Source organism: Glycine soja, chromosome 18, assembly GCF_004193775.1.
Source record: "Glycine soja cultivar W05 chromosome 18, ASM419377v2, whole genome shotgun sequence".
NCBI lineage: Eukaryota > Viridiplantae > Streptophyta > Magnoliopsida > Fabales > Fabaceae > Glycine > Glycine soja.
The window spans coordinates 55,229,940-55,255,696 of record NC_041019.1 but is presented as its reverse complement, the minus strand read 5'-3'; the positions used below and the strand labels follow the sequence as shown (position 1 = coordinate 55,255,696).

At 29.3% G+C, this 25,757-nt stretch overlaps 3 protein-coding genes across 3 annotated transcripts; all 3 read left to right on the top strand.

The window, feature by feature from the left end:
• Nucleotides 1-1,922: 1,922 nt before the first annotated feature.
• LOC114397432 (receptor-like protein kinase ANXUR2) lies at nt 1,923-2,811 on the top strand (the record flags this gene model as incomplete). The annotated part of the gene is made up of 2 exons (XM_028359468.1): nt 1,923-2,130; nt 2,208-2,811. Coding segments are annotated over 2 exons (606 nt in total), but the record flags the coding sequence as incomplete, so codon positions are not given.
• A 2,977-nt stretch (nt 2,812-5,788) lies between these two features.
• Nucleotides 5,789-7,451, top strand: LOC114396497 (receptor-like protein kinase FERONIA). Its single transcript, XM_028358507.1, has 2 exons — nt 5,789-6,688; nt 6,773-7,451. Exons 1-2 carry the CDS (start codon nt 6,079-6,081, stop codon nt 7,177-7,179), a joined length of 1,017 nt encoding a protein of 338 aa, XP_028214308.1. The 5' UTR covers nt 5,789-6,078; the 3' UTR covers nt 7,180-7,451.
• A 2,339-nt stretch (nt 7,452-9,790) lies between these two features.
• Nucleotides 9,791-10,715, top strand: LOC114394718. Its single transcript, XM_028356386.1, has 3 exons — nt 9,791-9,933; nt 10,081-10,169; nt 10,384-10,715. Exons 1-3 carry the CDS (start codon nt 9,910-9,912, stop codon nt 10,529-10,531), a joined length of 261 nt encoding a protein of 86 aa, XP_028212187.1. The 5' UTR covers nt 9,791-9,909; the 3' UTR covers nt 10,532-10,715.
• The last annotated feature ends 15,042 nt before the right edge of the window (nt 10,716-25,757 follow it).

Sequence of the window (25,757 nt, the reverse complement as noted above, 5' to 3'; positions counted from 1 at the left end):
ATAAAAATTGCTAAAAATTTTAAAATAGATGTTTTTCCCCAATAAATATGTTTGGCTTGCGTTACATCTAGCTTTTTTTTACTGTGCATGACATTTAATTAACACTTTACAATATATAAAAACCCCTGACCTTATTCAATAGATGTTTTTCCCCAATAAATGTGTCTGGCTTGCGTTACATCTACTCTTTTTTTACTGTGCATGACATTTAATTATCACTTAATATATAAAAAACCCTACCTTATTCTCAAGTCACTTGCTCGAGGTTTATTATTTTGTAGTGCCTACAAACCAACACCCTCTTATATTAATTGAAAATTATTGGATTGGATATTGATTAATGTATTAAAATGAAAATTAAGATGGAATCGTTTAGATATTATATCCGAATGATCCTTTGATAAAAACAATTTTTGATATTGAAAGTTGGTCAGGATCCTTTTACCTAATAAATGAGGGATTAAAACCAAATATATATATATATATATATATATATATATATATATATATATATATATATATATATATTAATTGAAATCTGAAGGAAGCTGCTGAGAAATAACCCACGCAAAAATAGTTATCCTATTTGATCATTTGATTTGATACGGAGGCAATCCAGCGGAGGAGAGGAGACACGGAAAGATAGTGTGTACGAGTACATGTCAATGGATCTCTTGATGAACTTCTGCGAAGCGGGATACTGTGATAGAAGAAAAATGTTAACTCGTCCGTAAGTCTACTAAATTTGTCATAAGTACTAAGGTATATTTGGAAGTTTCAGTGTTAAATCAACACAGATTTTGTTTGATTTAGATTAATGCAAATTCAATTTAAAAGCAATAGATAAATAATTTAAAATAAAGATAAGAAAATATAATAGATAAGATAAAAATTTAAAAGAAAAGATAAAATATTTAAATTAAGATATGATAAAGATAAAAAATAAAGAAAATAAGAAAATAAAAGTAACAACAAAAACAAAAATAAAAAATTAACATAAAAATAAGAAAAAAATAAGATAAGATAAAAAAAATAAAAGATAAAAATAAAATAAAATCAGAATTTGATAATGTTGGAACTGAGTCTGCCTTATCTTCCTACCTTTATGATTTTTATGTTTTCTCTATCAATTAAAGTGAATTTATCCTACCCACGCCTGGTGAGTGGTCACGCCCATAATGTCTCACGATGACAAACTTATTTTACTTACCTATGTCCCAAATATTTTTGAAAAGATTCAATAAATAAAATGCATGAAGATTTAATTATACATGTTTGCTTTGACGCATGAGCATAACACAATCTTTATATGTCTAGCAATGATTTTACTAAGATATCCTTTATTCTTGTTTTGTTAAATATTACTCTCGCTCAAACATCTAACCCTTAAAATCGATGCATGCATATCCACTTTAAATCTTATTCAAATGTTATTCTCTCGAGCACCTAACCCCTAACAGAATGTAAAGATGAGCATGCGAGATAAAAACAAAAAAGATAATAGGAAAGAAAACACCTGGTACATCATACATCGCTTTGGCCCTTAGACGTCCTAATCCCAATTAGGAGTTTAGTCACTCATGGTCATTGAGGGTTTTACCATGAATGAGATATAAGAACTGATGAAATAAGAGGGGTGAAAGAAAGGAATGGAATAAATGAAACCCCTACTAGAGGAGTTTTGTCAGTATCTGGTTGACTTGATTCTCTTCTTAGAGTGGACTTGAGCTTTATACCAAAAGATCTTCCTTATTTATATTTTTGATAACTTTTGAATTTATTTTGCTTTTAATCCATCTTTTTTCATATCTAGAAATCATAAATAAAAAAATATCAATTCTTATCATTTAATCCAAAAAAAATACTAAATAAATATTTTTAATATATTTTTATTATTAAAATAACTTATATTTAGCTGTTATAAAAAGGAAAAGAAGATATGCATAGGAGCCGCGCGCGGACTACACTACCTTCACGCTGGAGCCAAGCGCACCATCATTCATCGTCATATCAAACCCAGCAACATTCTTTTGGATGATAACATGGAGCCAAAACTCGCAGGTTTCGACCTTAGCATACAGGGAGCACATTTTATGTCAAAGCCAAAACTAATTCAAGTGCCTGCTGCGGGTAATATTTGAATTTATGATCTTAGTCAATGCATTGACTTTTGTCAATTAAACTAACCTAATATTTTCCACTGATAGGTACTTATGGCTACGTAGCTATGGAGGTTTGGACAGACGATACCGTCACAGATAAAACTGATGTTTACTCATTTGGTATGGTTCTACTTGAAGTTGTGTGTGGAAGGAAATACTTAATGGAGCCAATTGAAACGGAATTTCTGGAAAAACCTCTTGAGGAGAAAATTGATGAAATTATCAAAGGAAGTATCGGACCAGAGTGTTGGCAAGTCTTTGTAGATATCACCCTCAGATGTGTGAAGTTGGAACCAGATGAGCGACCAACAATGGGTGAAGTAGAGGTGGAACTTGAGTATGCTCTGTCCTTGCAAAAGCAAGCAGATAGAGCAAGATATTCCTTATTTTCCACCACCATTATTCCCCCCCCTTTCTCCTTATTCCGGCTTCCTGGGACCTGAGAACACTAGATGATTAGGTCATCTGAAATTAAGGTTAGTGTTTCGCGTCAAAATAGTCACAGTAAGCTTTTGTGGTGATTGCGTTTAATTGAGATGCTTGAAATAGCTTTTTTTGTGATCCCTGTTTCTAGAAGCTGTGATTGTAAGAATCTTGCGCTAGTATAAATTTGAAGTAATGGTAGAACTCCCTTGCTTCAGTCTATAAATTTTGTTCTTCCTCTTCTGAACACCTCCTCTCGATCTTAGAGAAACGAATAACAACTTCAATCAAAACAGAATAATAGGAAGAGGAAGCTTTAGTACACTCCTAAGTAAAAGATAGAAGCTAAAGTAAGCAAAATTTTATGTCATTGCACTACTTGAGAAATTGCAATTAGAATAGTGCCTGACTTTTAGAAATAAGATTCCTAGGATGAGGAGAAACAAAGGTACATTTTATAATACACATAAAGAAGGCATGTGATGTGAGCACAGGGTGGTTGTTTAGTCACTTACCATAAAACCTCACCAGCCCATCCATCTTCTGTTTCCTTCTCTTTCTTGGCACAACACAAGTGTTGTGCTTATAAATCCTTCTCAGTGATCACTTTGTACGAAAGTACTTAGTGAAGGAGATGACTGGACTTCTACTACGCAACAAAGTGAGATTCCAATGGTACAAATTTGACTGAAAGTGTAACTTACTAAAAAAATTCAACAGTGGTTAAAGAACACTCTTTTTTTTTTTTTTGAAAAAAATGTAAATTATATTAAACCCAAAATGATACAACAATAAACGGGGCATATCCCGCTAGAGAAAATCAAAAGTCTCCCTAATACAAGAAGACTTATATCAAGATGCTAAAACAAATGTAACAGGTGCGTTTGTCTATACATAAGAAACTTAATTTTGCTAATAACCTTTATTACAGAAAATTGATAATCTTCAAAAATCAGCTTGTTCCTAGACAGCCAGATGCATTAGACTATAATTGCTATAGTCAGACAACGTAATTTTCCTTGAACACCTGATGTGGATCTACCCAATCAATAATGCACGATAAAGAACACTCTTTTTCTTCTGTGTTAGAATGACCTCAATTTTTTGACATTTTGGTAATAGAATATATTATATAAAAAAATGGGAGTTTTAACCATAATAGATTTCGCGGGGGAAGTAAAGATAAATCTTAGATCCTGTTAGGCTGAATTTAACATGGGAATGGTAAGATGCACGAGTTGGGACCCATTTATATGGATTTCTATTTGTGCTTATAATTTGAAAGAAATAGTGCAAGCAATACACTTGTGCCTTTTAATGTGTCACGCGCAACTATTCTGTAAACGACCTGTGTTCTGTTTAATTTCAATGCTAGTATATTTTTAATTTAATTTGATATATGCGCTTCATATATTGTGCAGTCGTGATGAAGAAGTTGTCGTTCCACTTCAACAAAAAACGTTGTTTAAGGAGGTTTTTAGGTTTTCTAAAAAATATAATTCGTGCAATGTACTATATTCAAGTAGTTTATGAATTCTAGGTGAAGTAGAATTAGAGTTTTTTTTATCAACAAAACAAAAGATAAAATATATTGATACAACCAATGGCACCAGCAGTACCAAACATCATTGTACAAGTAGATCCACTAAATGAATTAGATTCGTATCATTGATTATTATATATACAAGTAGATCCACTAAATGAATTAGATTCGTATCGTTGGTTATTTTATATACAATACATGAATATTCATGTTTTTTAAAACATCTAATAAATACTTTTTTGTCTATCTTTTTTTCATTTTAAATCAGAATACTTATTTTTTATTCACTTTTCACTCTCTCACTAGGTGTTAATTGATATATTGGATGTTGATGTATAATTTTTCTTTATATATCTACTTGGTGATGTCTAAGATAATGAATAACCATAGATCAACCTAAACCACCCGAGACAACAACATGCACGTCCTTGCTCCTGCATATCAAGCCCGCATACTACACCGAATAAAGAGATAAAACACATGAATTCAAACAACAAGCCAATAAAAAAATCCCTCAACGAGACTAGTGATGTGGATGCTCCCTGTACCTTACAGAATGATGACGAGATGCAAGCACCAGGGCTGGACACCCATTGAACAAATAGATAATTAAAATTGGGCTCAAATGCTCTCAAGCAGGACCAGCAATGGTTACAAGATTATGTAAGTAGCAGTGAAATTAGTATTAAGAAGTTAACTAATTGAGATTTTATTCTCACATGTTGGATAATTATGTGTGAAGTTATGGTAAAGTAAAACAATTAGATTTATTCTACACAGACAATGAAAATACAGGGGCCAGATTCACACAACCACCAATCTCCAATTAATTATGCACCAACCGAACCTCCACCCACCCCCCTGCAGTTCTCCAAGCACGTGAATCATCAGACACCAGCCAAGTTTCCTTTTATGCATGCATTAATATTCAGTGACCACATAAGAAACGGATAATCAAATGATTTATCTTTGTTTTTCAACCAAAACCAAGCCACAAACATCACCTCTTGCACCACCGATTCCACCACAAACTCCTAATTGTTGAATATGCTTTCATTCCGTCTCTTCCAAATACACCAAATATGATAGCTAGTTTGTATCCTTTCAAACAATACATTCTTTCATTCTCTTTTATTAGAATTTAATATGTTTTTACTCTCTTTGATTGATTTTTTTTTATCTCAGAATTTTCTTTTTTAATTTTTATCGTAATAAATTTTTTATTTTACTTTTGATCACAAAAGAAAGATTTGGAGGCTAAAAAAAAACAATCATTCCTTATTCCAATTTAATTTCAGTCATTTGTCAAGAATCACATCGTTAAAAAAATAAAGGTCAAAATAAAAATTTAATCATTTATTAATTTTTTTATTATTCCTATTTATTTTTATTTATTTTATTTCTAATCTAAACAGAACATTAAAAAGGAATTTCAGCCAAGCCAACGAAATATATAATTATAATAGAAAAAGTATCATTTCAATTTCATTGATTGGGACAAGTTAGCAATAGCATCAAACTAACCAACACTAACTTGTGAACTCGATGCTAAATTCATGCAGTGTAATATAAAATTATAAGAAAACTCAGTTAGGTGAATTTTTAAATTATTATAAAAGGGTAAAAAATTATGTGTCTTACAAAATAAAAAGTCATAGTAAAGTAGTAGACTAGAAACTTACCTGTGTGATAAAGGAGGAGCCTTTAAAAAAAATGAAAACAGAAGCATCATTATTTTGGAGACAAGGCAACTTTTGTATTATTAGAGATAGATGAGGGAGACAAAATGAATTATTGGAGAGAGATAGAAAGAGGCTCAAGAGGGAGCTTCCAGGAAGGATACACAGCAAATGACTGGCATTCAAGTTAGCTTAGCCATGATGATTGAAGAGGAGTATACATGGTCAACGTTTTTGGTAAGCAACTAGTAATTAATCACAAATTGGAACCATGTTTCTCAAATGTTTTGGCTTCGGCGCTCAGAGACAGTATCCAACGGTCATAGAAGAGTTGTGCCATCGATTTTCTCTCGCAGATCTAAGGAAATCAACCAACAATTTCGATCAAGACACAGTAACTGGACATGGAAGATTTAGTAGAGTATATAAAGGTTGTCTCCAACACAATGAAGATGCTTCTGAGTATACAGTCGCTGTAAAGCGATTTGTTAGAGTGGGAGTGGTAGAAAAATGGTTCAGGAATGAAATAGAGTTACTCTGTCAGCTTCGTCACCCTAATTTGGTCTCTCTTATAGGATTCTGCAACGACCAAAATGAGATGATTATTGTGTACGAGTACATGTCCAATGGATCTCTTCTTCAACTTCTACAAAGTGGGATACTGTCATGGAAGAAAAGACTAGAGATATGCATAGGAGCAGCGCGTGGACTACACTACCTTCACGCTGGAGCCAAACGCACCATCATTCACCGTTATATCAATTCAAGAAATATTCTTTTGGATCACAACATGCAGCCAAAACTCGCAGAGTTTGTCCTTAGTGTACAGGGAGCAAGATTTATGTCAAAGCCAAAACCAATTCAAGTAGATCAAATTATAGGTAATATTGTATTTTATGAGCTTACTGCAATGATTTTTCTTGTCAGTTAAACTAAGCTAACACCTTCAGCCTTTCCACTTATAGGTTCTGAGGGCTACATGGCTAGGGAGTATGCCACCCATGGTACAGTCACAGACAAATCTGATGTTTTCTCATTTGGTGGGCTTCTACTAGATGTTGTGTGTGGAAGGAAATATATCAGAGGAAACCAAGGAGAAACGGAATTTCTGGAAAAACCTCTTGAGGAGAAAATTGATGAAATTATCGAAGGAAGTATCGCACCAGAGTGTTGGCAAGTTTTTGTAGATATCACCCTCAGATGTGTGAAGTTGGAGCCAGATGAGCGACCAACAATGGGTGAAGTAGAGGTGGAACTTGAGCATGCTCTGTCCTTACAAGAACAAGCAGATATAGTAAACACCAACGCTGATTATACCTTAATGTCCAAAACCGTTATTCCCCGGGATTCATTTGGTTTTATTTTGAAGTAAGTGCAACTGTCATTTTCTTTTTCCCTAATCTCTTATTAATTGAGAACAGGAGGAATGTCGGAAAATACTGAGAAGGAGGGTTTGTGAGATTTCTCTATTTTTTATTTCTAAGATTTGGTAACCTCCTTTTAATTGGTCCTTTTGATGAGCATCTGTATTTGCTCATTATTATTTTATATCAGTTTTGCATCTTAATTTTCTGAGTTTTCTTCAATTCTCATGAGTCCACAGTGAAGCAAAATGGAATACAAATAAGAATTTGTAGTGACAAACTTTTGACTTTTTAACCATTGGAGAATTAAAATTTCACAAAATCCAATTCCGTAGTTGATTTCACATTATCATTACAAATGAGATCATTAGCCTGAACAGAAGACAGAGAATTTTGTCTTAATTTCCAGAAGAGTTGCTCAATCTTAAGAGTACGATAAATTGCAAATACAATTTGGCCACAAGCCATTCCAGTGTAATATGCTCACTACATTATAGTTCATATGCTTGGACATTGCATAAACTTCATTCTTTCAAGCGCAATATAAATTTGTGTAGTCATAAGAAAATATATCTGCACGAATTTCATTTCTTTTCCATATTTTATTGGGAGTTTATTACGTGCAATTCTTCTTCAAATTGCGAGCCTTTAATAAAAAAATTACCCCACACCTATCCAAAAGTCATGGATCTGAACACTGGAGAAGATTTTAGACTTATCAGAGGCTTTGCGTTCTATAAGTGATTCTTTTGTTGGGTTAACGAAATAGGCCACACTGTGTCTCGCATTGCTTGAATTTATGATAACTGGGTGTTTAGCAGCAATGAGTCTTCCATTGCTAATGATCTATATATCAATCATAGAAAGTTGAACTTTGTCATGCAAAACCTCTGATAACCTAGTACGGTGATTATACCTTATTGTCCAAAACCGTTATTCCCCTGAATTCATTTTGATCCCTGTTTGTTTCTAGCATTTTGGTTTTACCAGAACTTGTTGTGATAATCTTGTATTAGTATTAATTTGAAAAAAAATGAAGGAAATTAGATGCCTACAAATCAGTAATGATAGAATACCCCGTGCTCCTGTCTATAATTTTTTCTTAGGAGACACTTCGCTAATAGGTACTAATTTAAAAACGACAAATTTAATTAAGTCATAAAAAAATCATGACAACTAATTGTGACCGGGGACTTTTTTAAGCATTGTACAGTACTGTTAAAACAAGTGGGATCGCATATATATGATTAAGAATTTATGGTATATGTGATAAAAAAAATATTTTGAATTAATGAATGGTATTAATATCAATTGATAGCTTGATACCATAAAAAAATATCAATTGATTCAAATTAATATTTAAAATTAACTAATTATACTATTCATTTTTAATTGCTAGTTTATTCAAAATAAGCAATAAAATGAAATATTATTATTATTATTATTAGTATTGAAATGAAAAAATAATTTTTAAAAAAATGAATCCATTTTTAAAGTCATAAAATAGTCAGTTAACCTGTTAAACAAACTAAATAACGTTCTTCTTTTCTACTTTTCTTTTATATCTAAATATTATCACAAATAAACAACATCAGACAGCCATATATAATCAATAAATATTTTATTCAATGGGGTTTAGCTAAATTGATTGACTAAACTCTTAATACTATTTTCAATTTCTACAAATAAAAAATCAATATATATTTTGATTCGATCCTCTTTATAATTTTTAAAAGATTAAAATTTAAAACAATTTGTTTTATATTCAAATAAATTTCCCTTAAAACATTATAATTATAAATTTGTTTAGATAAAAGCAATCCAATTAAAAAAAAAAACATTGGGTATTTATACGTGAAATTAAATAAATCTATTGAATGCTGACAGCATGCATGCTCAATAAAGTTCGGAATAGCAAAATAGTTAAATTACATTAATTAAAGTATTTTTTAATTAATAAATTAAATATTTTACAAAATCTAGAAAGACGTCAAATCAAAATAAGAGTCTAACGAAGGAAGTCAATTCTTCGTCCCTTCAAACAAGAAAGTGTGATAGTAATTAATTTTCTATGTCGTAATCTTCTTTATCTTTGGTTGAAGTTGTCGTGAATAACTGCATTACCCTATTGGCCAGTAGAGTTTGGTAGAATGATTCTCTCTATTATTGAATTTGTACAAAGTCATGTATATATATAAAGATATCCTTGTAAACCAAGAATATTTTCATAAATAACAATGCTAATCTAGGAAGAAAAAAAATTAATATAGGAAACTATATCAAAGAGATAACTCATCTTAAGATACCGTAGTCTAGAAAATATTTTCACAAATAACAGCATTAAGCTAGGAAACAAAATAAATTAATATAGGAAAGTATATCAAGGAGACACATCTTGAAATACCGTAACCTAAAAAATATTTACAGAGAAATTACAAAGATATTCCACCAATAGTTTATCTTCGAAAAAACATGAGGCTAGCCCCTGGTTTTCTTTAAAAGTCAAATATTTTATCTTTGAATACAGCCCACTGTATAGGGCGAACTTGCATGCCAAGTCTTCGAATTAGCCCTCCAAACTCTACATTACCAACTACTATATATACAAATCGCACACAGAAATTCAGGCCATGCAAAGAAAATCAAGATCAAATTAACAACCATCGTTCGTTGTGACAGTAATAAAACACCTTTTTGAAATCCGAGGTTCAGAGAGAAAAGAAACATTTTCCAAATTAATGGGGCGTTGGATGAAACCGGAGGTACCATATACATTACTATTTAATTTCCTACATTTATTGTTTATGCGTTGCTTTCACTTTTATTATAAGTTATTTATTGGCTGAAAGTTGTATAGTTATAGTATATGTTTTACAAGACTTTGGCACCTGACCTATATATATTTGTAGGTTTACCCTCTATTGGCTGCAATGACCTTTGTTTCCAGCATGTGTGTGTTCCAACTAACAAGAAATATGCTCGGGAACCCTGATGTTAGGTAATTAAAGTTAATTGATTCCTCATGAAATATTAGACTATACAACTAATATAAACAACTTTACATTATTAAACTAGATTTTGACCCTTGTGTTATATGTAAGTCAACAATTTTATTATACATAACCATCTATTATTGGATAATAATGTAAAAAAAAAAATCTTTATACTTTGATTGCACTATTTTGTTCATTTTGTTTGGAAATTTGCTATAGGATTAACAAAACTCGCCGAAGCATGCCAGTGTTGGATAACAGAGAAGAGGGAGAGAAATATGCTGAGCATGGCCTGAGGAAGTTCCTTCGTACTCGACCCCCAGAGATTATGCCAACCATCAACCACTTCTTCAGCGAGGATAAGTGAAAGAGAGTGATCACGTTGAATACCAAAACAATTCAGCGTATAGAAGAAAAATCAAAGTTTCTGAATTTTTCATGCAGCTTGCATATGAATTTTGTCATATCACGTGTGATTTGGTGTCTCTCCATGTTTTGTAATATTGTCAGCATCAAAATTTAAAATAAAATAATTTATGTTCTTACTTTTATTAATTACTGGCAACTGTGGCAAATTTTTATGTGTAAGTTTAAATAAAATGTAAATAAAAATTAATTAAAGAGATTAATATATAATTTTATTATTAATAATAAATATTCTATTATATTAAATAAGAATAAATTAAAAATAAGACTTTCAAATTGAGAGAAAAAATATGAAAAAGAAATTGTTGATTAAGATAAACAATCTTTATTGATATGGTGTGGTTAGAATGTTGTAACATGATGATATGTTGTAAGATTATGTTGAGTGAAAAATAAGATTATTAAATTTTATTTAGAATCTATATTTTATATCAAATGTTGAAACATGATAAGGGGTCTAATTCAGTAATTGAACACGTGAATTATTGTAAATCCTTATATTATATTCGTTCATAAAATGTTAAAACATGGGTACTGTTTTATTACCCTTTCTTATAGTACTGTTGTTTTAATTTTGTTTTCGGTCCACTTGTTTTTTTGGGTCAATTTTACTACCTTCTCTGCATGAAAACGCTGATGTGCTTGGGCTCCTAAGTCTTTGTCCTTCTATGATATAAGTTCGTTGAACTTCTTGCCCTAGCCTTTAGGAAGTTTGCTTCCTGCACCTAAACTGGAATGTAAAATTAAATTTCATATCAGCCTTTTCGGAAGGTTAAAAAGGTGCACGAAGAAACTGCCCAGGCTTTATCCACAAATGACCACAATTATCCGAATGACAAGACTGGAGATTCTATTTATACTCATTTTTTCTTTGTACCCACTCTGCATTTTTTGTATTCTTTTAAAACAACCCTCATAATGAAAATTACTTTCTATAATGTTATAATTCCAAAAACCAGTTTTCAATACATTTACAAACTGAAAGAAAAAAGTGAATCTCATTAGAAAATACAATACGGGTGAAGGAAAAGATTTTGAGGGAGGGAGGGAGAAGAAATGTTGAAAGAAAGAAAAGGGAGAGGGAGAGGCAAGGGAAGTGCACCGGTGAGAGGGAATGGGGAAGGGGGTGTTGGTGAAGGAAAAGGGAAAAGGGGGAAGAAGAATACTTTAAGTATTTTTAAATTTACTAAAAAAGATGGGTATGTAATGACAAAAAGGAGGTGCAAAAAGAAAGACAAGAGACAGTGTCTCACCTTACATTATAGAGCAAATAACTGAGGTGTTTCCTATAATTACATACATTACATTCTGTTTTTATTTTCTTACACTAGTCTTCCTTTATGTTTGAAAATATTATAACAACATCCTCTTATATGTTTAAAAATATTACACTAATATCTCCTCAAACCTTACACTAATACTTCTTACAAGGAAGGCCAAAGTAATGGTTAAAAAGGCAATAGATACTTGTGTAATTACACTTAAGCTCAAAAGATGTTGTAATTTGCTCTATATTATAACTGCAACTGCTTAGGCAGTTGCTTCTTGCACGTTGCACCTTTAAATTTGCATTCTGGAATAGGTACAAGAAGCAATTATGTGGATGCAGGAAGAAACTACTAACTATGTGTAAGCCCAAAAAACCTAGTGCAAAACTTGGACTTGGGCTCAGCTGCCGTCAGACCTTTCTTCCTCATTCTTTTGGGTATGTAGGGAAAGAAAAAAAAAGTTACACATTTGTTTCCATCCTATGTAGTATGTACTCTTTAGACCGGGGAAAAATGTACTCTATTTTATATATTTAATCAAAATTCAAATCCCAAATTGGATAACATTCAACAGAAACGAATTATAAATAAATTATAGTCTCTGCATTAAAAATTAAAAAGGAAAGTTATGGAATTGGTGGCTATGTTGATATCAAATAAAGGGCCACGTGCATGAGAACCTACTAAGAAAAAGAACCCCATGAAAGTACATGTCAAGATGACAATTGAAAAATATCCCGAATCCTCATTGTTTATGCATATGATTCTTTGGATGCTATTCAATCATATCGCAAGATACACAGTTATGCTCCTCCCATGTTTTGCTGTATGAATAATGGGCTGCAAGTTAAGAATGATTTAAAGCGAAAGTAATCAAAGAACAAAAAGATAATCCCAAAAAATTACATATATCCATTTCACTCCAACACCATTTGCTGGCATTGGGTGCTAATCTGGCTACCCTATGACCCGACAGAGAGGACTTATCAGTTTTTAAATATAGACAAACATCAATGGTCATGCTTTTTGTGACTTAAATCCATAACAACTTAGTTGTATTTCACCATGCAAATCTAATATTTTTGGTTGGTCTCCTATTAGTTTAGTTTAATCCTTTTTAGCTTGCCACCTTTTTTCTTTCTTTCTTTCTTTTAATTTTTTAATTCTAGGAAAAGGAAAATGCCATCGGTAGCAAAGGAATTACAGGCTTACACTGTTGCACAAACTTCAATAAATAAATAAACAAAAAGTACTATCAAACCATGATTGTCAAACGCATGTGAAATATCGCTTTCACTAAGGGAATCATTTTCTATTTTGCATCAATCAAGCGTGACCCGAGAGATCCATTTGCTTGATCATTTTATTTGAAGGGAAAATGAGTTGTTATGGTACAGACCTTTTTAAGATTTTGAAATCTCAATTTGGAAAACAAAGGACACTGATTTGTAGTACAATTACATTTAATAGGAAAGTAGGATTTGCAATTTTGCATTTGAGATTACTATTAGCCACATTTATTTTATTGGGGCCATCCTCTGAAAGGCCTTTAACTTAGGCATGTGATACCACTACTTTGGAATAGTCATTCCATTCCATTCATGTTGCGAGCATAGTAAATGTATCCACCGACACAGATTCAGAGGGAGCCCATAAGATTGTGAGCAAAAAGAGGTGGCAAGTCAACCTCAGCTTGTGAATAATCTACACACATTTCAATGGTTCATGACTTCAATTTGAAGTTTGAACCAATCATTTATACAATCTCTGGTATTATTAACCTTCTCAGCAGTTTAATCCGTTACTCCCACCCCATGTAGTAGTATTTTGTTATGAAGCATGTGATTAGGTAGATTAGGAAGTGTCTTACACATGTTGCAATATTATAAGACTTAAAAAAATTACAGAAAAGTTATCTATCTTGAACTTTTATGAAAATATTAATGCATAGAATACAGGATCCGATGATTAACCCAATGCTTGCTTTCTCTTCCAATATGATTTGGTTTCTCTGTGCAATAATAATAGTGGGGCATTGTAATTTACCTCAGAAAAAATAAATAACAAGATAGAGTTGGGGACGGTTTTTGTACGTAACATAATTTAATTTTGAAAAGTGTGTTCAAGAGGGGTTTTTATATTATGATTTGTTGATTACAAAAATTTGGTAGCTAATTCCTCGGGCCACATGCAAACTGTCAAGTTATTTTTTTATGTAAGTAATAAAATTTAAACATGAAATCTTAATGATTGAAAGATGAATTCTAAATTTACAACATATGCATATAATTATCATGACAATTCTTTTTAAACGATTTACAAAGTCCAAAAGCTTAAAAAAGTACTTAATTCTTGAACATCTTTAAAAACCATATATGGATCTAAACCAGAATAGTACACTGAATAAAAAAACAGGTATTAAGTTATAACTTCTTCCATAGACATAGGATGATAACTTATTTAGTTTCAATGGAATCCATGAATGGATATATTATGGAGATGTCAACCTCAAGGTTTAAAATGTAATTGACCATATTGAAAACAAGAAATTGCAACAACAGAGTATGCATTATTATTATTTTTAAGAAAAAAATTGTAATGGAGGGGGTCACTGGATGGAGGAAGGTACACTAAATGAAAACTTGGTAACGAGGCTCACAAGTTAACTGTCTGGTACTTGTCAATAGCTTTGTTTTGGTACCAAGGTACGATATTCCCACGAGGGGGTAACATGCAACCAGGCATCATTTTCCCTTGTTGTTTGTGGCACAAGTGCAGCCCCACAAATTTCTTTGAGCTTCATCCTCAATGTGACCAAGCAGACACCGGATCACATGGGTTTTGGTACTCCTTTCTAACATAAGGTTACCTAATGTGGGCTGAAAGCAAGGGAATGAAAGATTTTAATACAATTTGCATCAGTGGGAATGAAAGAAACAACAGCAAAGACAAAAGCACTCCTCAAGTATCAAACAAACCCAATGGGGGACCTTCTACACATGGGATGAGGTGTTTGATTTTGTGAATGTGGAGCCACCCACCATAAAGCTAAGAATCTTTTCTTAAGTTGTGTTGGTTATAGCCAAAGTAGTATTATATGACGGTTACGTTTATCCGAGTGAGAGATGAAATAATTTTGATCATTAATTGGATCAATCATGAAGATTAAATTTCACATGATTTTCGATGACTATAAGTTCCAATATCTTCATTTGAGAGATGCCTCTGATTGAGATAAGGTATCTAGCTACAAACATCTTCATATCATCTATCACGAAAAAGACTATGAAATTATGAATTATTAAATCAATCCTGAATGTTTCTATCTTTCCATGTTGTACTAAAATATATCTCTTTTAATGCTATGTTTACTGAACTTCACATAAAGTTTTACATTCACATGCGTAATTTAGTCAAGGACCTGCTTTGATATCATCTTAGAATAAATAATGTAAAAGGTCTGACTTAACCCCAAAAACTAGCTTAAAGGGTGAGGGTTGTCCCTCATTTTTATATTTTAATGTAAGACCACTTTTAACCAACGTGAAAGTTGAATTATTTCCAACAATATGTTCGATATATGATTTATTATCCATCCAATAAATTAATGGTGGTGCAATCAAACCAATCCATTAATTTTTTTTTATAATTGAATGGATTGATTGAATTTATGTTACTCAGGTAGAAATATTATGGATATCAAAATCTTTCTTTCAATAATTTAATGAAATTGTATTATTAGAATCTAAACTTGACACTATTAGACAAATTAGAATAATCTTACCAGACTAATTGATTTATATACTAACTATATACTTACTAGTTACTTAATTTTTGCACTCTATAGATGAATTGGATGATTAGTGAATAAATTGTCACGTCCTCATAATAAGATGTGCAATTTAAAAGATAAAAGTGGATAGTTATAAATTAAAAGGTTAACATCGAAGATTTTGATATTATATATGTATGTGTAAAATTTAAAAAATGTACTTAATTAATTTTTAATTAAAAAATTATTATCATATTTTATTTATTAAAATATTTTTTTACTTGAGATAAATTTTCTAACTATCATGATTAAGTTGTTAAAATAAAATACTAAAAAATTAGTGCAAAATTCAATAACACCTATAATATTTTAAAACCTTAAATATTTTTTTACATGACATTTTTTATTTTTACTTTATGTAAGTTTTTGTTGTGTTTCTTTTCTACTAATTATAACCCTTTCATTTTTCGTTGTTATCATATAATTTTAGGGAAAAAATGATGATACATCGAGTATTACATCAATAAAACATGACATAATTGTGAATTATGTAAAAAAAGTGACATGTCATGCATGTCCGTTAACAAAAATGACATATTTGTTTATGTTTGGTAAGAGAGAAAAAAATAAGTAGGTAAAAAAAAAAGATGAAAAATATAAAATGTTTAGTATTTTATTCAATTTTTTAACATTTACATGGTAATTAAACTCAAATATTCTTTCATAAATATCTCATAACTATTTAGTTCTGCAAAATGTTAAAATTCCGCATAAACATTTTACAATTGACTAAATTATACATACAACACACCTCAAAAAGTTCACTGTCTGCACTTTTAAAATAGGTGTATGATAGTTAATTTTTCATAAACATAATCAGCTAAGAAGCCTGATTAAGAAAAAAAATTAGAGACTTCACTAAATTTTTTTGAAAAAGTACTATTCTGGCGCATGAATTTAACTCATTTTGTTTCTTATGTTTTCATTCTTCTCCAAATCTACTCATTCAATCAAACGTACATCCGAGGCTTTCTTTCTTTCATGGGAAATCCAAAATTCATATCAAGCCGAACAAAAGGCAGGCATTTACTCATCTGCAAACAAGCACAATAAAAGTGACAATTTTATTAAATTCAGATAGAACTTGCTAAACTAAAACTGAATTGGGATCTGTTTTCTTTTTTTGATTAATTAATAAGATAAGATTCTCTTAAAAGACAAAGACACAAGAAAAAAAATAAAGATATTACTAGTAAACCTTATCATCAATCATGATAATCATTCTCTTATGTCTTTCTTTCCTTAACAAGATCATTAATCATATCCCGCAGAGAAAAGATCCAATTCCACTCAAGAATATTTGCTCAACTGGGAAAGGGAAATTAAAAAGCAAACTATCAAACAAAAGAATCACATTTTGATAGTGTCGGTATATTCATTACTTAGTAGTAATTGTATGCAGGAATATTAGATTGATTGTGAGTTATAAGTATTTATGTACCTAAGTTCAGTGAGTGTGTCTCGTGGAGGCTGCAAATTTGCAGCGTGTGCGCAGGTGCAGCTGAATGTGCATGGAAGTAAGAGGGTCAGTACTCAGTGGGATAAATTGAAAGGGGAAGTCGCTGCATAATAAACTGCATGCCCTGCACAAAAATCAGGTATGGACCACCACACGTGAAACACTTCAACCATTCTGCCACTGTACTAAACACCAGATAACAAATAAAATAATCAAATCTTCCAATTTTTTTTCCAAAAAAAAAAAAGAGTAGGAACTAGTTTTGAAATAAGTTAACTACTAGGGAGTTTCGATTTCTAACTAACATAAAGTTAATTCTGATTTTTGTCTTTATTTTCTTTTAACTTTACTTTTAGTTTTTAAATCAAATATTTACTAGTCTTCCTAACATTTTTAATTCATGAAGTCAAGTACCAACATTTATGTGATGATGTAATAATTATTTGAGTTTTTTTTCAGTCATGTAAATTGTTATATCATCAACTAGATGATATCACAATTACACGTAAATATTTTTAATAAATTATGTTTTTAATTCTTTATTTTTTTGTGAAATTTATTTTTAATATCTTTGATATTTTTTAACTAGTCTTAGTTCTTCATTTTTTCACAAAACTCACTTTTTAGCCTCTATCAATTTATCATAATTTTTTATTTCTCTCATCAATTATCACCATTAAGTAATGTGGCATGCAATCACATATGTAAACGACGTGTATTAAATTGACTTTGGTTTAATGTGAGATTAAACTTAGTGAAACATAATTTGGTTACTGGTTTAGATTGTGTTCATTATTTTTTGTTAAACAATCCATCTCAACGTTAATTGTGTTGGTCTGGATTGGATAATCAAATTTGTTGAGATTGACTAATTAAAATAATAATATCTTTTTAGAATTTGAAAGATAAAATAGAGAATTAAGTACTTAAATATTTTGAGGATAATTAGGTGTTTCATTTTTGTTGATATCTTCTTGAAAAGGGATAAAATAACTTCTGTTTCGGTGGCACCTAATATCTTCCTGTTAAGGGTTTCTTAATGTTTCATGCATAATTAAAAGAGTTGAATAGCATATTAATTTAATTGTCAAGCAATAAAGTTAACTCTAAGTTTTGTTTTGGCTCCTACGAATACTTATAAAACTTTTAACATTATCGATAATGTTTGCAATCTTTTAGAAAAACATTATCCCATTAATTTTCATAACAAGATTAATTTGCAATATTAACCTTAACATTTCCTTATATATATTTGTTCTTTATTAAATTTTTTAGTGTTCTCCAGTACCTCTCCTATTCAGTATGTCGATTTTTTTTTTAACAAGGATAAATACCTACAAAAAGACACTTTGATATTTAAGTTAATAAATGAATAATCAATGCTCACATATCATTGAAAAATAATTTTTTTTTACCTATAATGTATCCATGTATTTATAATTGGAAGAGATTAGCTAGTAGTAGTGAGTTAGTGGGATAGGTGATTTTTATCCACTATATATTGGCCGTACAATACTCATTTTTGTAAAATTTTAAGAATATAAAGATAATAAACCTTGAAGAATTGATCAATGACTAAAATTGTGCACATGTTTGGTAGCTTAAAAAAAGTCACAAATTTAGTACTTGAATAACAAACTACTATATTTTATCACGACTCTTCTAATTTCTACTACTACAATTGAAATATCTTAATTTTTTAGTAAAGGAAATATCGAAGGTTGAAAAACAAGATCAAAGCTTAGTTAAAAAAAACAACATGATAGTTTATATTAAAAGAGAGAATAACTTTTGGTTCTAATTCAATTATGAATAATTTCTACTCAATTAATTAAATAAACATATTCCAACACTTTAAGGTAATTTCTAATAATTTATTTTGATATTAATTTTATTATAACTTAAATTTTAAAGGCATAATATATTGTTATATATAAAATTATTGATTTTTATGATAACTACTTTAAAAATAAACAGAGAAATCTTAACTAAAACATGTGTTTGCCTATTATTTATTATTATTATTATAATATGTTGTTACATATGAATTTATGAATTTTTATGATAATTATTTTGAATAATTCTAACTTTTTATGGTATTTTATTATTTCTCTAACCTATTAAATATAAAAAAAATTATACTTTTAAGATATTAAAATTTTATTTTTTATTATCTTATAAATTATAAAATAAATATTTATAAAAGTTATAAAACATTTGTCGTCTTATAATGTGTGGTGATAAATTAAAGTTACTGCAAGGAGACCCAAAGGAAAAATGGAAAAGAAATAGATTTCACATTTTCACTGGCTTTGGAGGAAAGAAATAAGCGACAAACGCATCGATTCAAAGAATACAAACAGGTGCACGTGGATAGACCTGCCACACGTGTACTCAATCATCATGTGGATTTTTTATATATTTATTTTCCCTTCTCTCAGTGATAAGAATAGAATAATAAAGTTGTAAAGAACTAGAAAACAAATGAGCATTGATGTCTGATTCTGACCTCTGAAGAGAACTGAGGCTCTACAAGCAATAGACTTGTAGGTCTGCACAAGATGCATTAATTTCATTCGTTTTTGTTTTTATTTTTTGAAGTTGGTAACTGAGTCTCAGAACCTCCACGGGCTTCAACATTAATCCCCGTTAAAATTAAAACACAATTGAATATGTTTTGTACCTTGTGCATCATTTTTGTACAATAACAAAATAATAGAATTGGTAATGAGGAAGGTAGAGATAGAGAGAATGGGGTAGTGGGCATTATTAACTAGAGTATAATAATGTTTTTACACAATAAATTTAATTTCCATCACATAAAAATTTAAATTCTTATATTATTTTTTTATGAAAATCAAATCAATACAAAATTAAAATAAGCATAGAATGTTATTTTCTTAGGAATAAAAAGATGCCTGAGAATATTTCAAGGATAAATTGTCTAGTCCGTGAAATAAAGAGGAGAAAATTTATTATTAATAAAATAATTAATTCTAAACATATTCTATTCTTGAGTAAGTCATAATCTCATTTCTAAATAATATTTAATACTAAAGAAGGATTAGAATATATGTATTCTCGTGAGTTTTAATCACTCTTAGTGAGTAAAAATACACATATATCTTTTTTATTATTCACTATCTTATCACTCTCTTAATGCACCTATTATGTTAGAGGTGTTCAAAACTGAACCAAATCATCTGTAAATTATTAAACTTATTAAAAAAAATTGAAAATCACTTAAACTGAAAATTACCAAAAAAATATCTAAAAATCACATATATTTTTTCAATTTGGTTCGATTTTTGGACCTTGTTATAAAAAATGAACAAACCACATTATTATAATTATATTGATATTTATTGTGATAATTAATAATAAGTATTAGATTATTTATTACTTTTCCTTTGTTGTATAACGTATATTTTATTTTCATATGTTAAAAAAGAATATACTAATATTATTAAAAAAATAATGTTAAATATCAAGTGATACACAAATTATTATTATATTACAAAAGAAGTTGATAATAAATTTTATATTAATGCTAAATAGAAGTAAAAATAATACTTTTTAACTAAAATATGCTAAAAATATTTAATAAAAATAAAATCCATATTTAAAGTAATATAGCATATACAATAATTATATAAGTTTAGTTGATAGATTTAAACTATGTTAATAGATTAAAAAAAAAACCATCAAATCGAATAAAACTAAACCAAACTGTAAAATATTGATTTGGTTTAGTTTGAATTTAATGTTATATTTAAATCCAACTACATTTTTATTTTATGTTTAGTTTGAATAAATTTTGTTTAAAAATCAAATCAAATCGCACAACAAACATTCCTATTTTATGTACATTTTTTTTATAAATATAATCATACATAAAATAATAATGGAACTATGATCAGATATATTGACATTCTATGGACACTATTTTTTGGGACTTTCATGTGGATTGTTACATTTGTACTTTTTTATACGAGTTACATTGGTACCTATTTTGCACACATTTATAATTTTTTTGATAAACTTTAACAATAACAATATTTCAGTAATTATTATATATACCTACGAAAAAATGTCAAAAAAATCATGTTTTAATTATTTTTTAGCATATAATAAATATTCATAGTCATTTTTAATAGTTAATCAAACATATTTTTTATAATATATTTTTGCAAATACTATTCCTTCCTTGCGAATAAGATATTCGTAGACAAAAAAAATTATGTGTAAAACAAACTCACAAAAAGAAAAAGAAATAACAAATGTAATGAGTAATTGCTATCAATAATTTATTTGTAAATATCTATATTTTTTATTTTTTATGATTTATTTTATTTTTATTTATCTCTTTAACTTTCTAATTATCTTTTATATTTATAAATAAGTTTTTTTTAAAAAAATATACCTAATTATCATTCTTTCTAAATTTTTATATTCTCTCTGTGTTCTCTGTTTCTCTCTCTACTTTCTGTATTTTATTTTACATTTATATTATAATAGCAACAGAAAAGTTGAATAAAAGGAAATAAAATAATGTATAAGGATATGGTTTGAAAAATGGATGTAAAATAATCAAAACTTATTCTATCAACATGTCAATATCCACACATGCAGGGACAAAATTATCACATAATTACGGTGGTTAAAAGAAAACGAAATAAAGAAGATTGCCACTTTCCAGATTTCTTCCATGGCTATTATCTCATTTTATGTTTTAAGATATGGCCCCAATTGCATGATTTAACGGTTTGAAGATAACAAGAAAGCAATGAATAAAGATAAATGTACACCATCTTTTTCAATGTTTTTCATGACGTCATGCAAAATGGAGACTACATCAGACAATCGTTACAACTTGACCAATATTGTATCAAAACTACAACTACATGGTATATAGGGAGCGTTATTTTTAAATTTTTCTTTGTTACACAGTGAACTCGAGAAATAGAAGATAAAATTAAAAGAAGGATTAGCATTGCATTCTTTTTAATATATTTTTTATTATTGATTAAAATTTATTAAAAACTATAACAAAATTTTATTAAATAAGATATGGGCCTTAAAAAATTATGATTTTTAATTGATAGGAGAGGGTGTGTTAAAAAATATATTAAAATGTGTTGCTAATATTTTTCTAAAACTAATACTTGAATCATTTGTTTCAAAATAGAAATTTTAGTAAGAGACTTTCTAATATATTTTTGTTAAATATGTGAATTTAAAACAAAAATAATTAAATAAGATCAGAATAAAAGAAAAGAAATGTAGAAACGTAACTTCTTGAGATTATATAGGGTAAAAAGGAGAGGTTTGATAGGGGCATGTCATGACTTGATAAAAAAAAGAATCCCTAACAGTGAAAAGCGAAATCAAGCTGCGCACCACATAATCAGAAAGATTGATGTCACCGGGGATTCATTGGTTGAAAAAAACTGAATGGGATGGTTCATGAATATTGATCACGTCGGAACAAAAATACAAACAATCGTGCACATTTTTGGATCAAAAGAAGATAACAAAAGTTGATGATTATAGTACACCTATCGAAGGAAAAATGCAAGAGCTGAAATTTTTTAAATTTCTTGACAGGCACTAATCGACAGAATCAGCCAAAATCAGAGCCGTGATCAAAATGGTATGCATTGGCTTTATTCAGACAAAGTGATCAATAAAAATGTTCCTTACCAATAACATTATAGTGTGGTGAAAGTTTAAGATATATGTAACATATGTAGTATCTTGAACAAGCCTTCCACGATTGAGATAGCTCAAAATGTGGAGCCAAACACCATGAAGAACTAGATGACAACCACACGAGAATTGACCAAAAGAGATGAGCCACTAAATCCTAGACATAAACGGAGAAAAAAGTGATATATCCCAAAAATTATTTAAGGGACTATATATAGTAAATATGTTGACTCTTTCTCAAGTTTAAGTAAGAGTTAGTATTGATCCTTTATTTCATATTCAAGTTAATCTTGAATCACCTAATAAAGTGACGTAAATTATTATCATTTTTATCAATAAATATTGGTTACATGTGCAAGTGTATATACAAACTTTTAAAAACAGAGAGGAGGCATTCAATGGTGAAAGTTCTTACAATTTCCTTGAACAAAATCTTTTCTCATTCTAAATGAAGGAAATGATCTTCATCATTGTTTTTTATTTTATTTTACATTGTAGTTTCTTTCTCCTTCTCATCATTAAATACAATGGGTTGAGGTGCTATTAGAGGAAGAAAATTCGTCCTATGAAACAAGTTCTCCCCAAAGGCAATTATGAGAATAAAAATATAGTGTGAATGTTACTCGAGAAGGACACTAAAGAAGGAAAAGGTACACGTACAATTTCTTGCAAGAGAAAAAGCACAAGGAAACATAACAGAGGCCCTCGTGCAAACTTGATGTCTCAATGTACATCACAAACTTTTTGGACCAAAAAAAAATGCATATCCCAAACTTTGGTTTAAAGTGAGAATTAAATGGAAAACAAAGCAAAAGGAAAGGATATAAACTTCATGCGTGCGTGTGGGTAGACATTCCTCTCTTTCTTTTCTGCAACCATTGCCGTGGCCCACCACTCCCAACCAAACCAATTATTTGACACACCTTTCTTCCACCCAAACATGCTTCTGTTTAACGTATCTACAGTTCAATTCCGTGAATCTCTTTTGTGATCCACCATAAGTCTTATCATATTTATACACTACTATTTCATGGTTTGAAACAAGGTTAAATTAGGTTTTTGATTTTTTTTTCTTTTCAATTAAGCCCTAGAACTTGTATTTATTTATTAACCAGCTCTTTTCATCTAACTGTTGTCACAAAAAATTAACACAAATACCTAACCGAAAGTGTAGTTAGGGAATTGGTTTTTTTGAAACATTACAAAAAAATCTCATAATTGATTCAGTGGTACTTAAAACACACTTCAAGCATCAGTCTCTTGTTTTAGTTAGATGCATGTGATTAATTTTCTATAACAACAATTAGATTGAATGATTCAATTAAATAAGAAAAATTAGGAACATAATTAAAAACTGTCTAATAGTTTGGGACTTGCGAAAACAAATTAACATTCATGGATAACTTTTCCAACTTACTCGCAAAATTACATGTTGAGGCCAAATATTGCTCCATGATAACCACTATTTGTGAGCTGAAGTGATTAAAGGGAATTCTTTCCATAATTGGTATTTTACATTCTTAACCTATGCGTCTTTATTCCGATAACCAAGTAACATCCCACAATACAAATACTTAGTTTTCAAAAGTGTATCAAAATATATTGAAGTTAATTGTCAATTTGTTTGGGATGAGATTCTAAAGAGAAACATTAAGCCTACTTATGTCTTTATCACTTCACAATTAGAAAGTGACAATTTTTTTATTAAAGCATTGTCTGGGAGGATTTAGTAAAGCATTGAGTCCTACTCAATTTACTTCCTTATTGCGTAAGTTGGACATTTTTTTATTATAAATGATATCATCTTTTCTTTTAATAATATATCGTATATCGTATAATTTCTATCGTACTGGGGAGATTTAGTGTAGTATAAGCTTATAAAGAAAAATCTATATGTATCCATAATTTTTTATGTACCCATAATTAATTAGAAAGAAAACATTCGTTTGTATGTAAGAGAAAAATTGACCAGCTAGAATTATGTACACGCAAACATGCATTGAGAAATGATTACACCAATCATGTAGCCAAATTTGGATGTTTGTAACAACCATAAGGGAAAATTTAGTTCTATAGCATCGAGAAAAGTTCTTTCTTGCACTATTCAAAGCAGCCAAAATCATATAAATTTTTTTATGTTTTAAATACACGAAATAAAAACAATTACGAAAAAAAATCCTAGTATAACAATTGTTTTTAATTAAATGATAAAATTGTAAAAAGAATTATCTTTTAGAGCTATTAAATGATTTTACATAGATTAAAGAAAAGTTATTCTCATTATTTATGCATCCATGCACACATTTCAAATTTTACATGAAAGAAAATAAAAAAATTGTTCTACAGACACTAAAACCAAAATTCATTCATTAATTAACAAGAACAAAAAATAGTTATTTCAAATTTTTGACAAATAAAGAAGAGTTTCTACAGGAACCAAAATAAAAATCCACTTATTTAGTTATTTATCTTATTTTTTGATTTTGATCATTTATCTTTTTAAAAGTTTAATTTGATCCTTAATTTTATTTTTTTATTCAATTTAATTCTTTATCTTTTTTAAAAAAATTATTTGATCTTTTATTTTATTTTTTGTTTTAGTTTATTTCTTTAGTTTATTTAAGATTGACGTTGTTACATTGTACAAATGATTTTTTTTTTCAATTTTCTTATCTTCCTCTTTACTTCATTTTTAAAAAAAAAAATCATTATTAAATAATTAAATATGTTAATCCTAAATGGATTGAAGAATGAAACTGAAGAGAAAATAAGATAAATAAGTAAAATAATCTTTTTAAAAGAAAAATGATTAATCTGAACCAAAAATAAAAAGGATAAAAGATTAAATTGAACTTTTTAAAAGATAAATAATCAAACTAAATAAAAAAGAAAATAAACA

Coding starts and splice junctions, on each gene's coding strand:
- LOC114396497 (XM_028358507.1), top strand. CDS start 6,079: ATGTTTCTCAAATGTTTTGGCTTCGGCGCTCAGAGACAGTATCCAACG. Junction 6,689..6,772: donor TCAAGTAGATCAAATTATAG/GTAATATTGTAT, acceptor TTCCACTTATAG/GTTCTGAGGGCTACATGGCT.
- LOC114394718 (XM_028356386.1), top strand. CDS start 9,910: ATGGGGCGTTGGATGAAACCGGAG. Junction 9,934..10,080: donor GGCGTTGGATGAAACCGGAG/GTACCATATACA, acceptor ATATATTTGTAG/GTTTACCCTCTATTGGCTGC. Junction 10,170..10,383: donor CTCGGGAACCCTGATGTTAG/GTAATTAAAGTT, acceptor AATTTGCTATAG/GATTAACAAAACTCGCCGAA.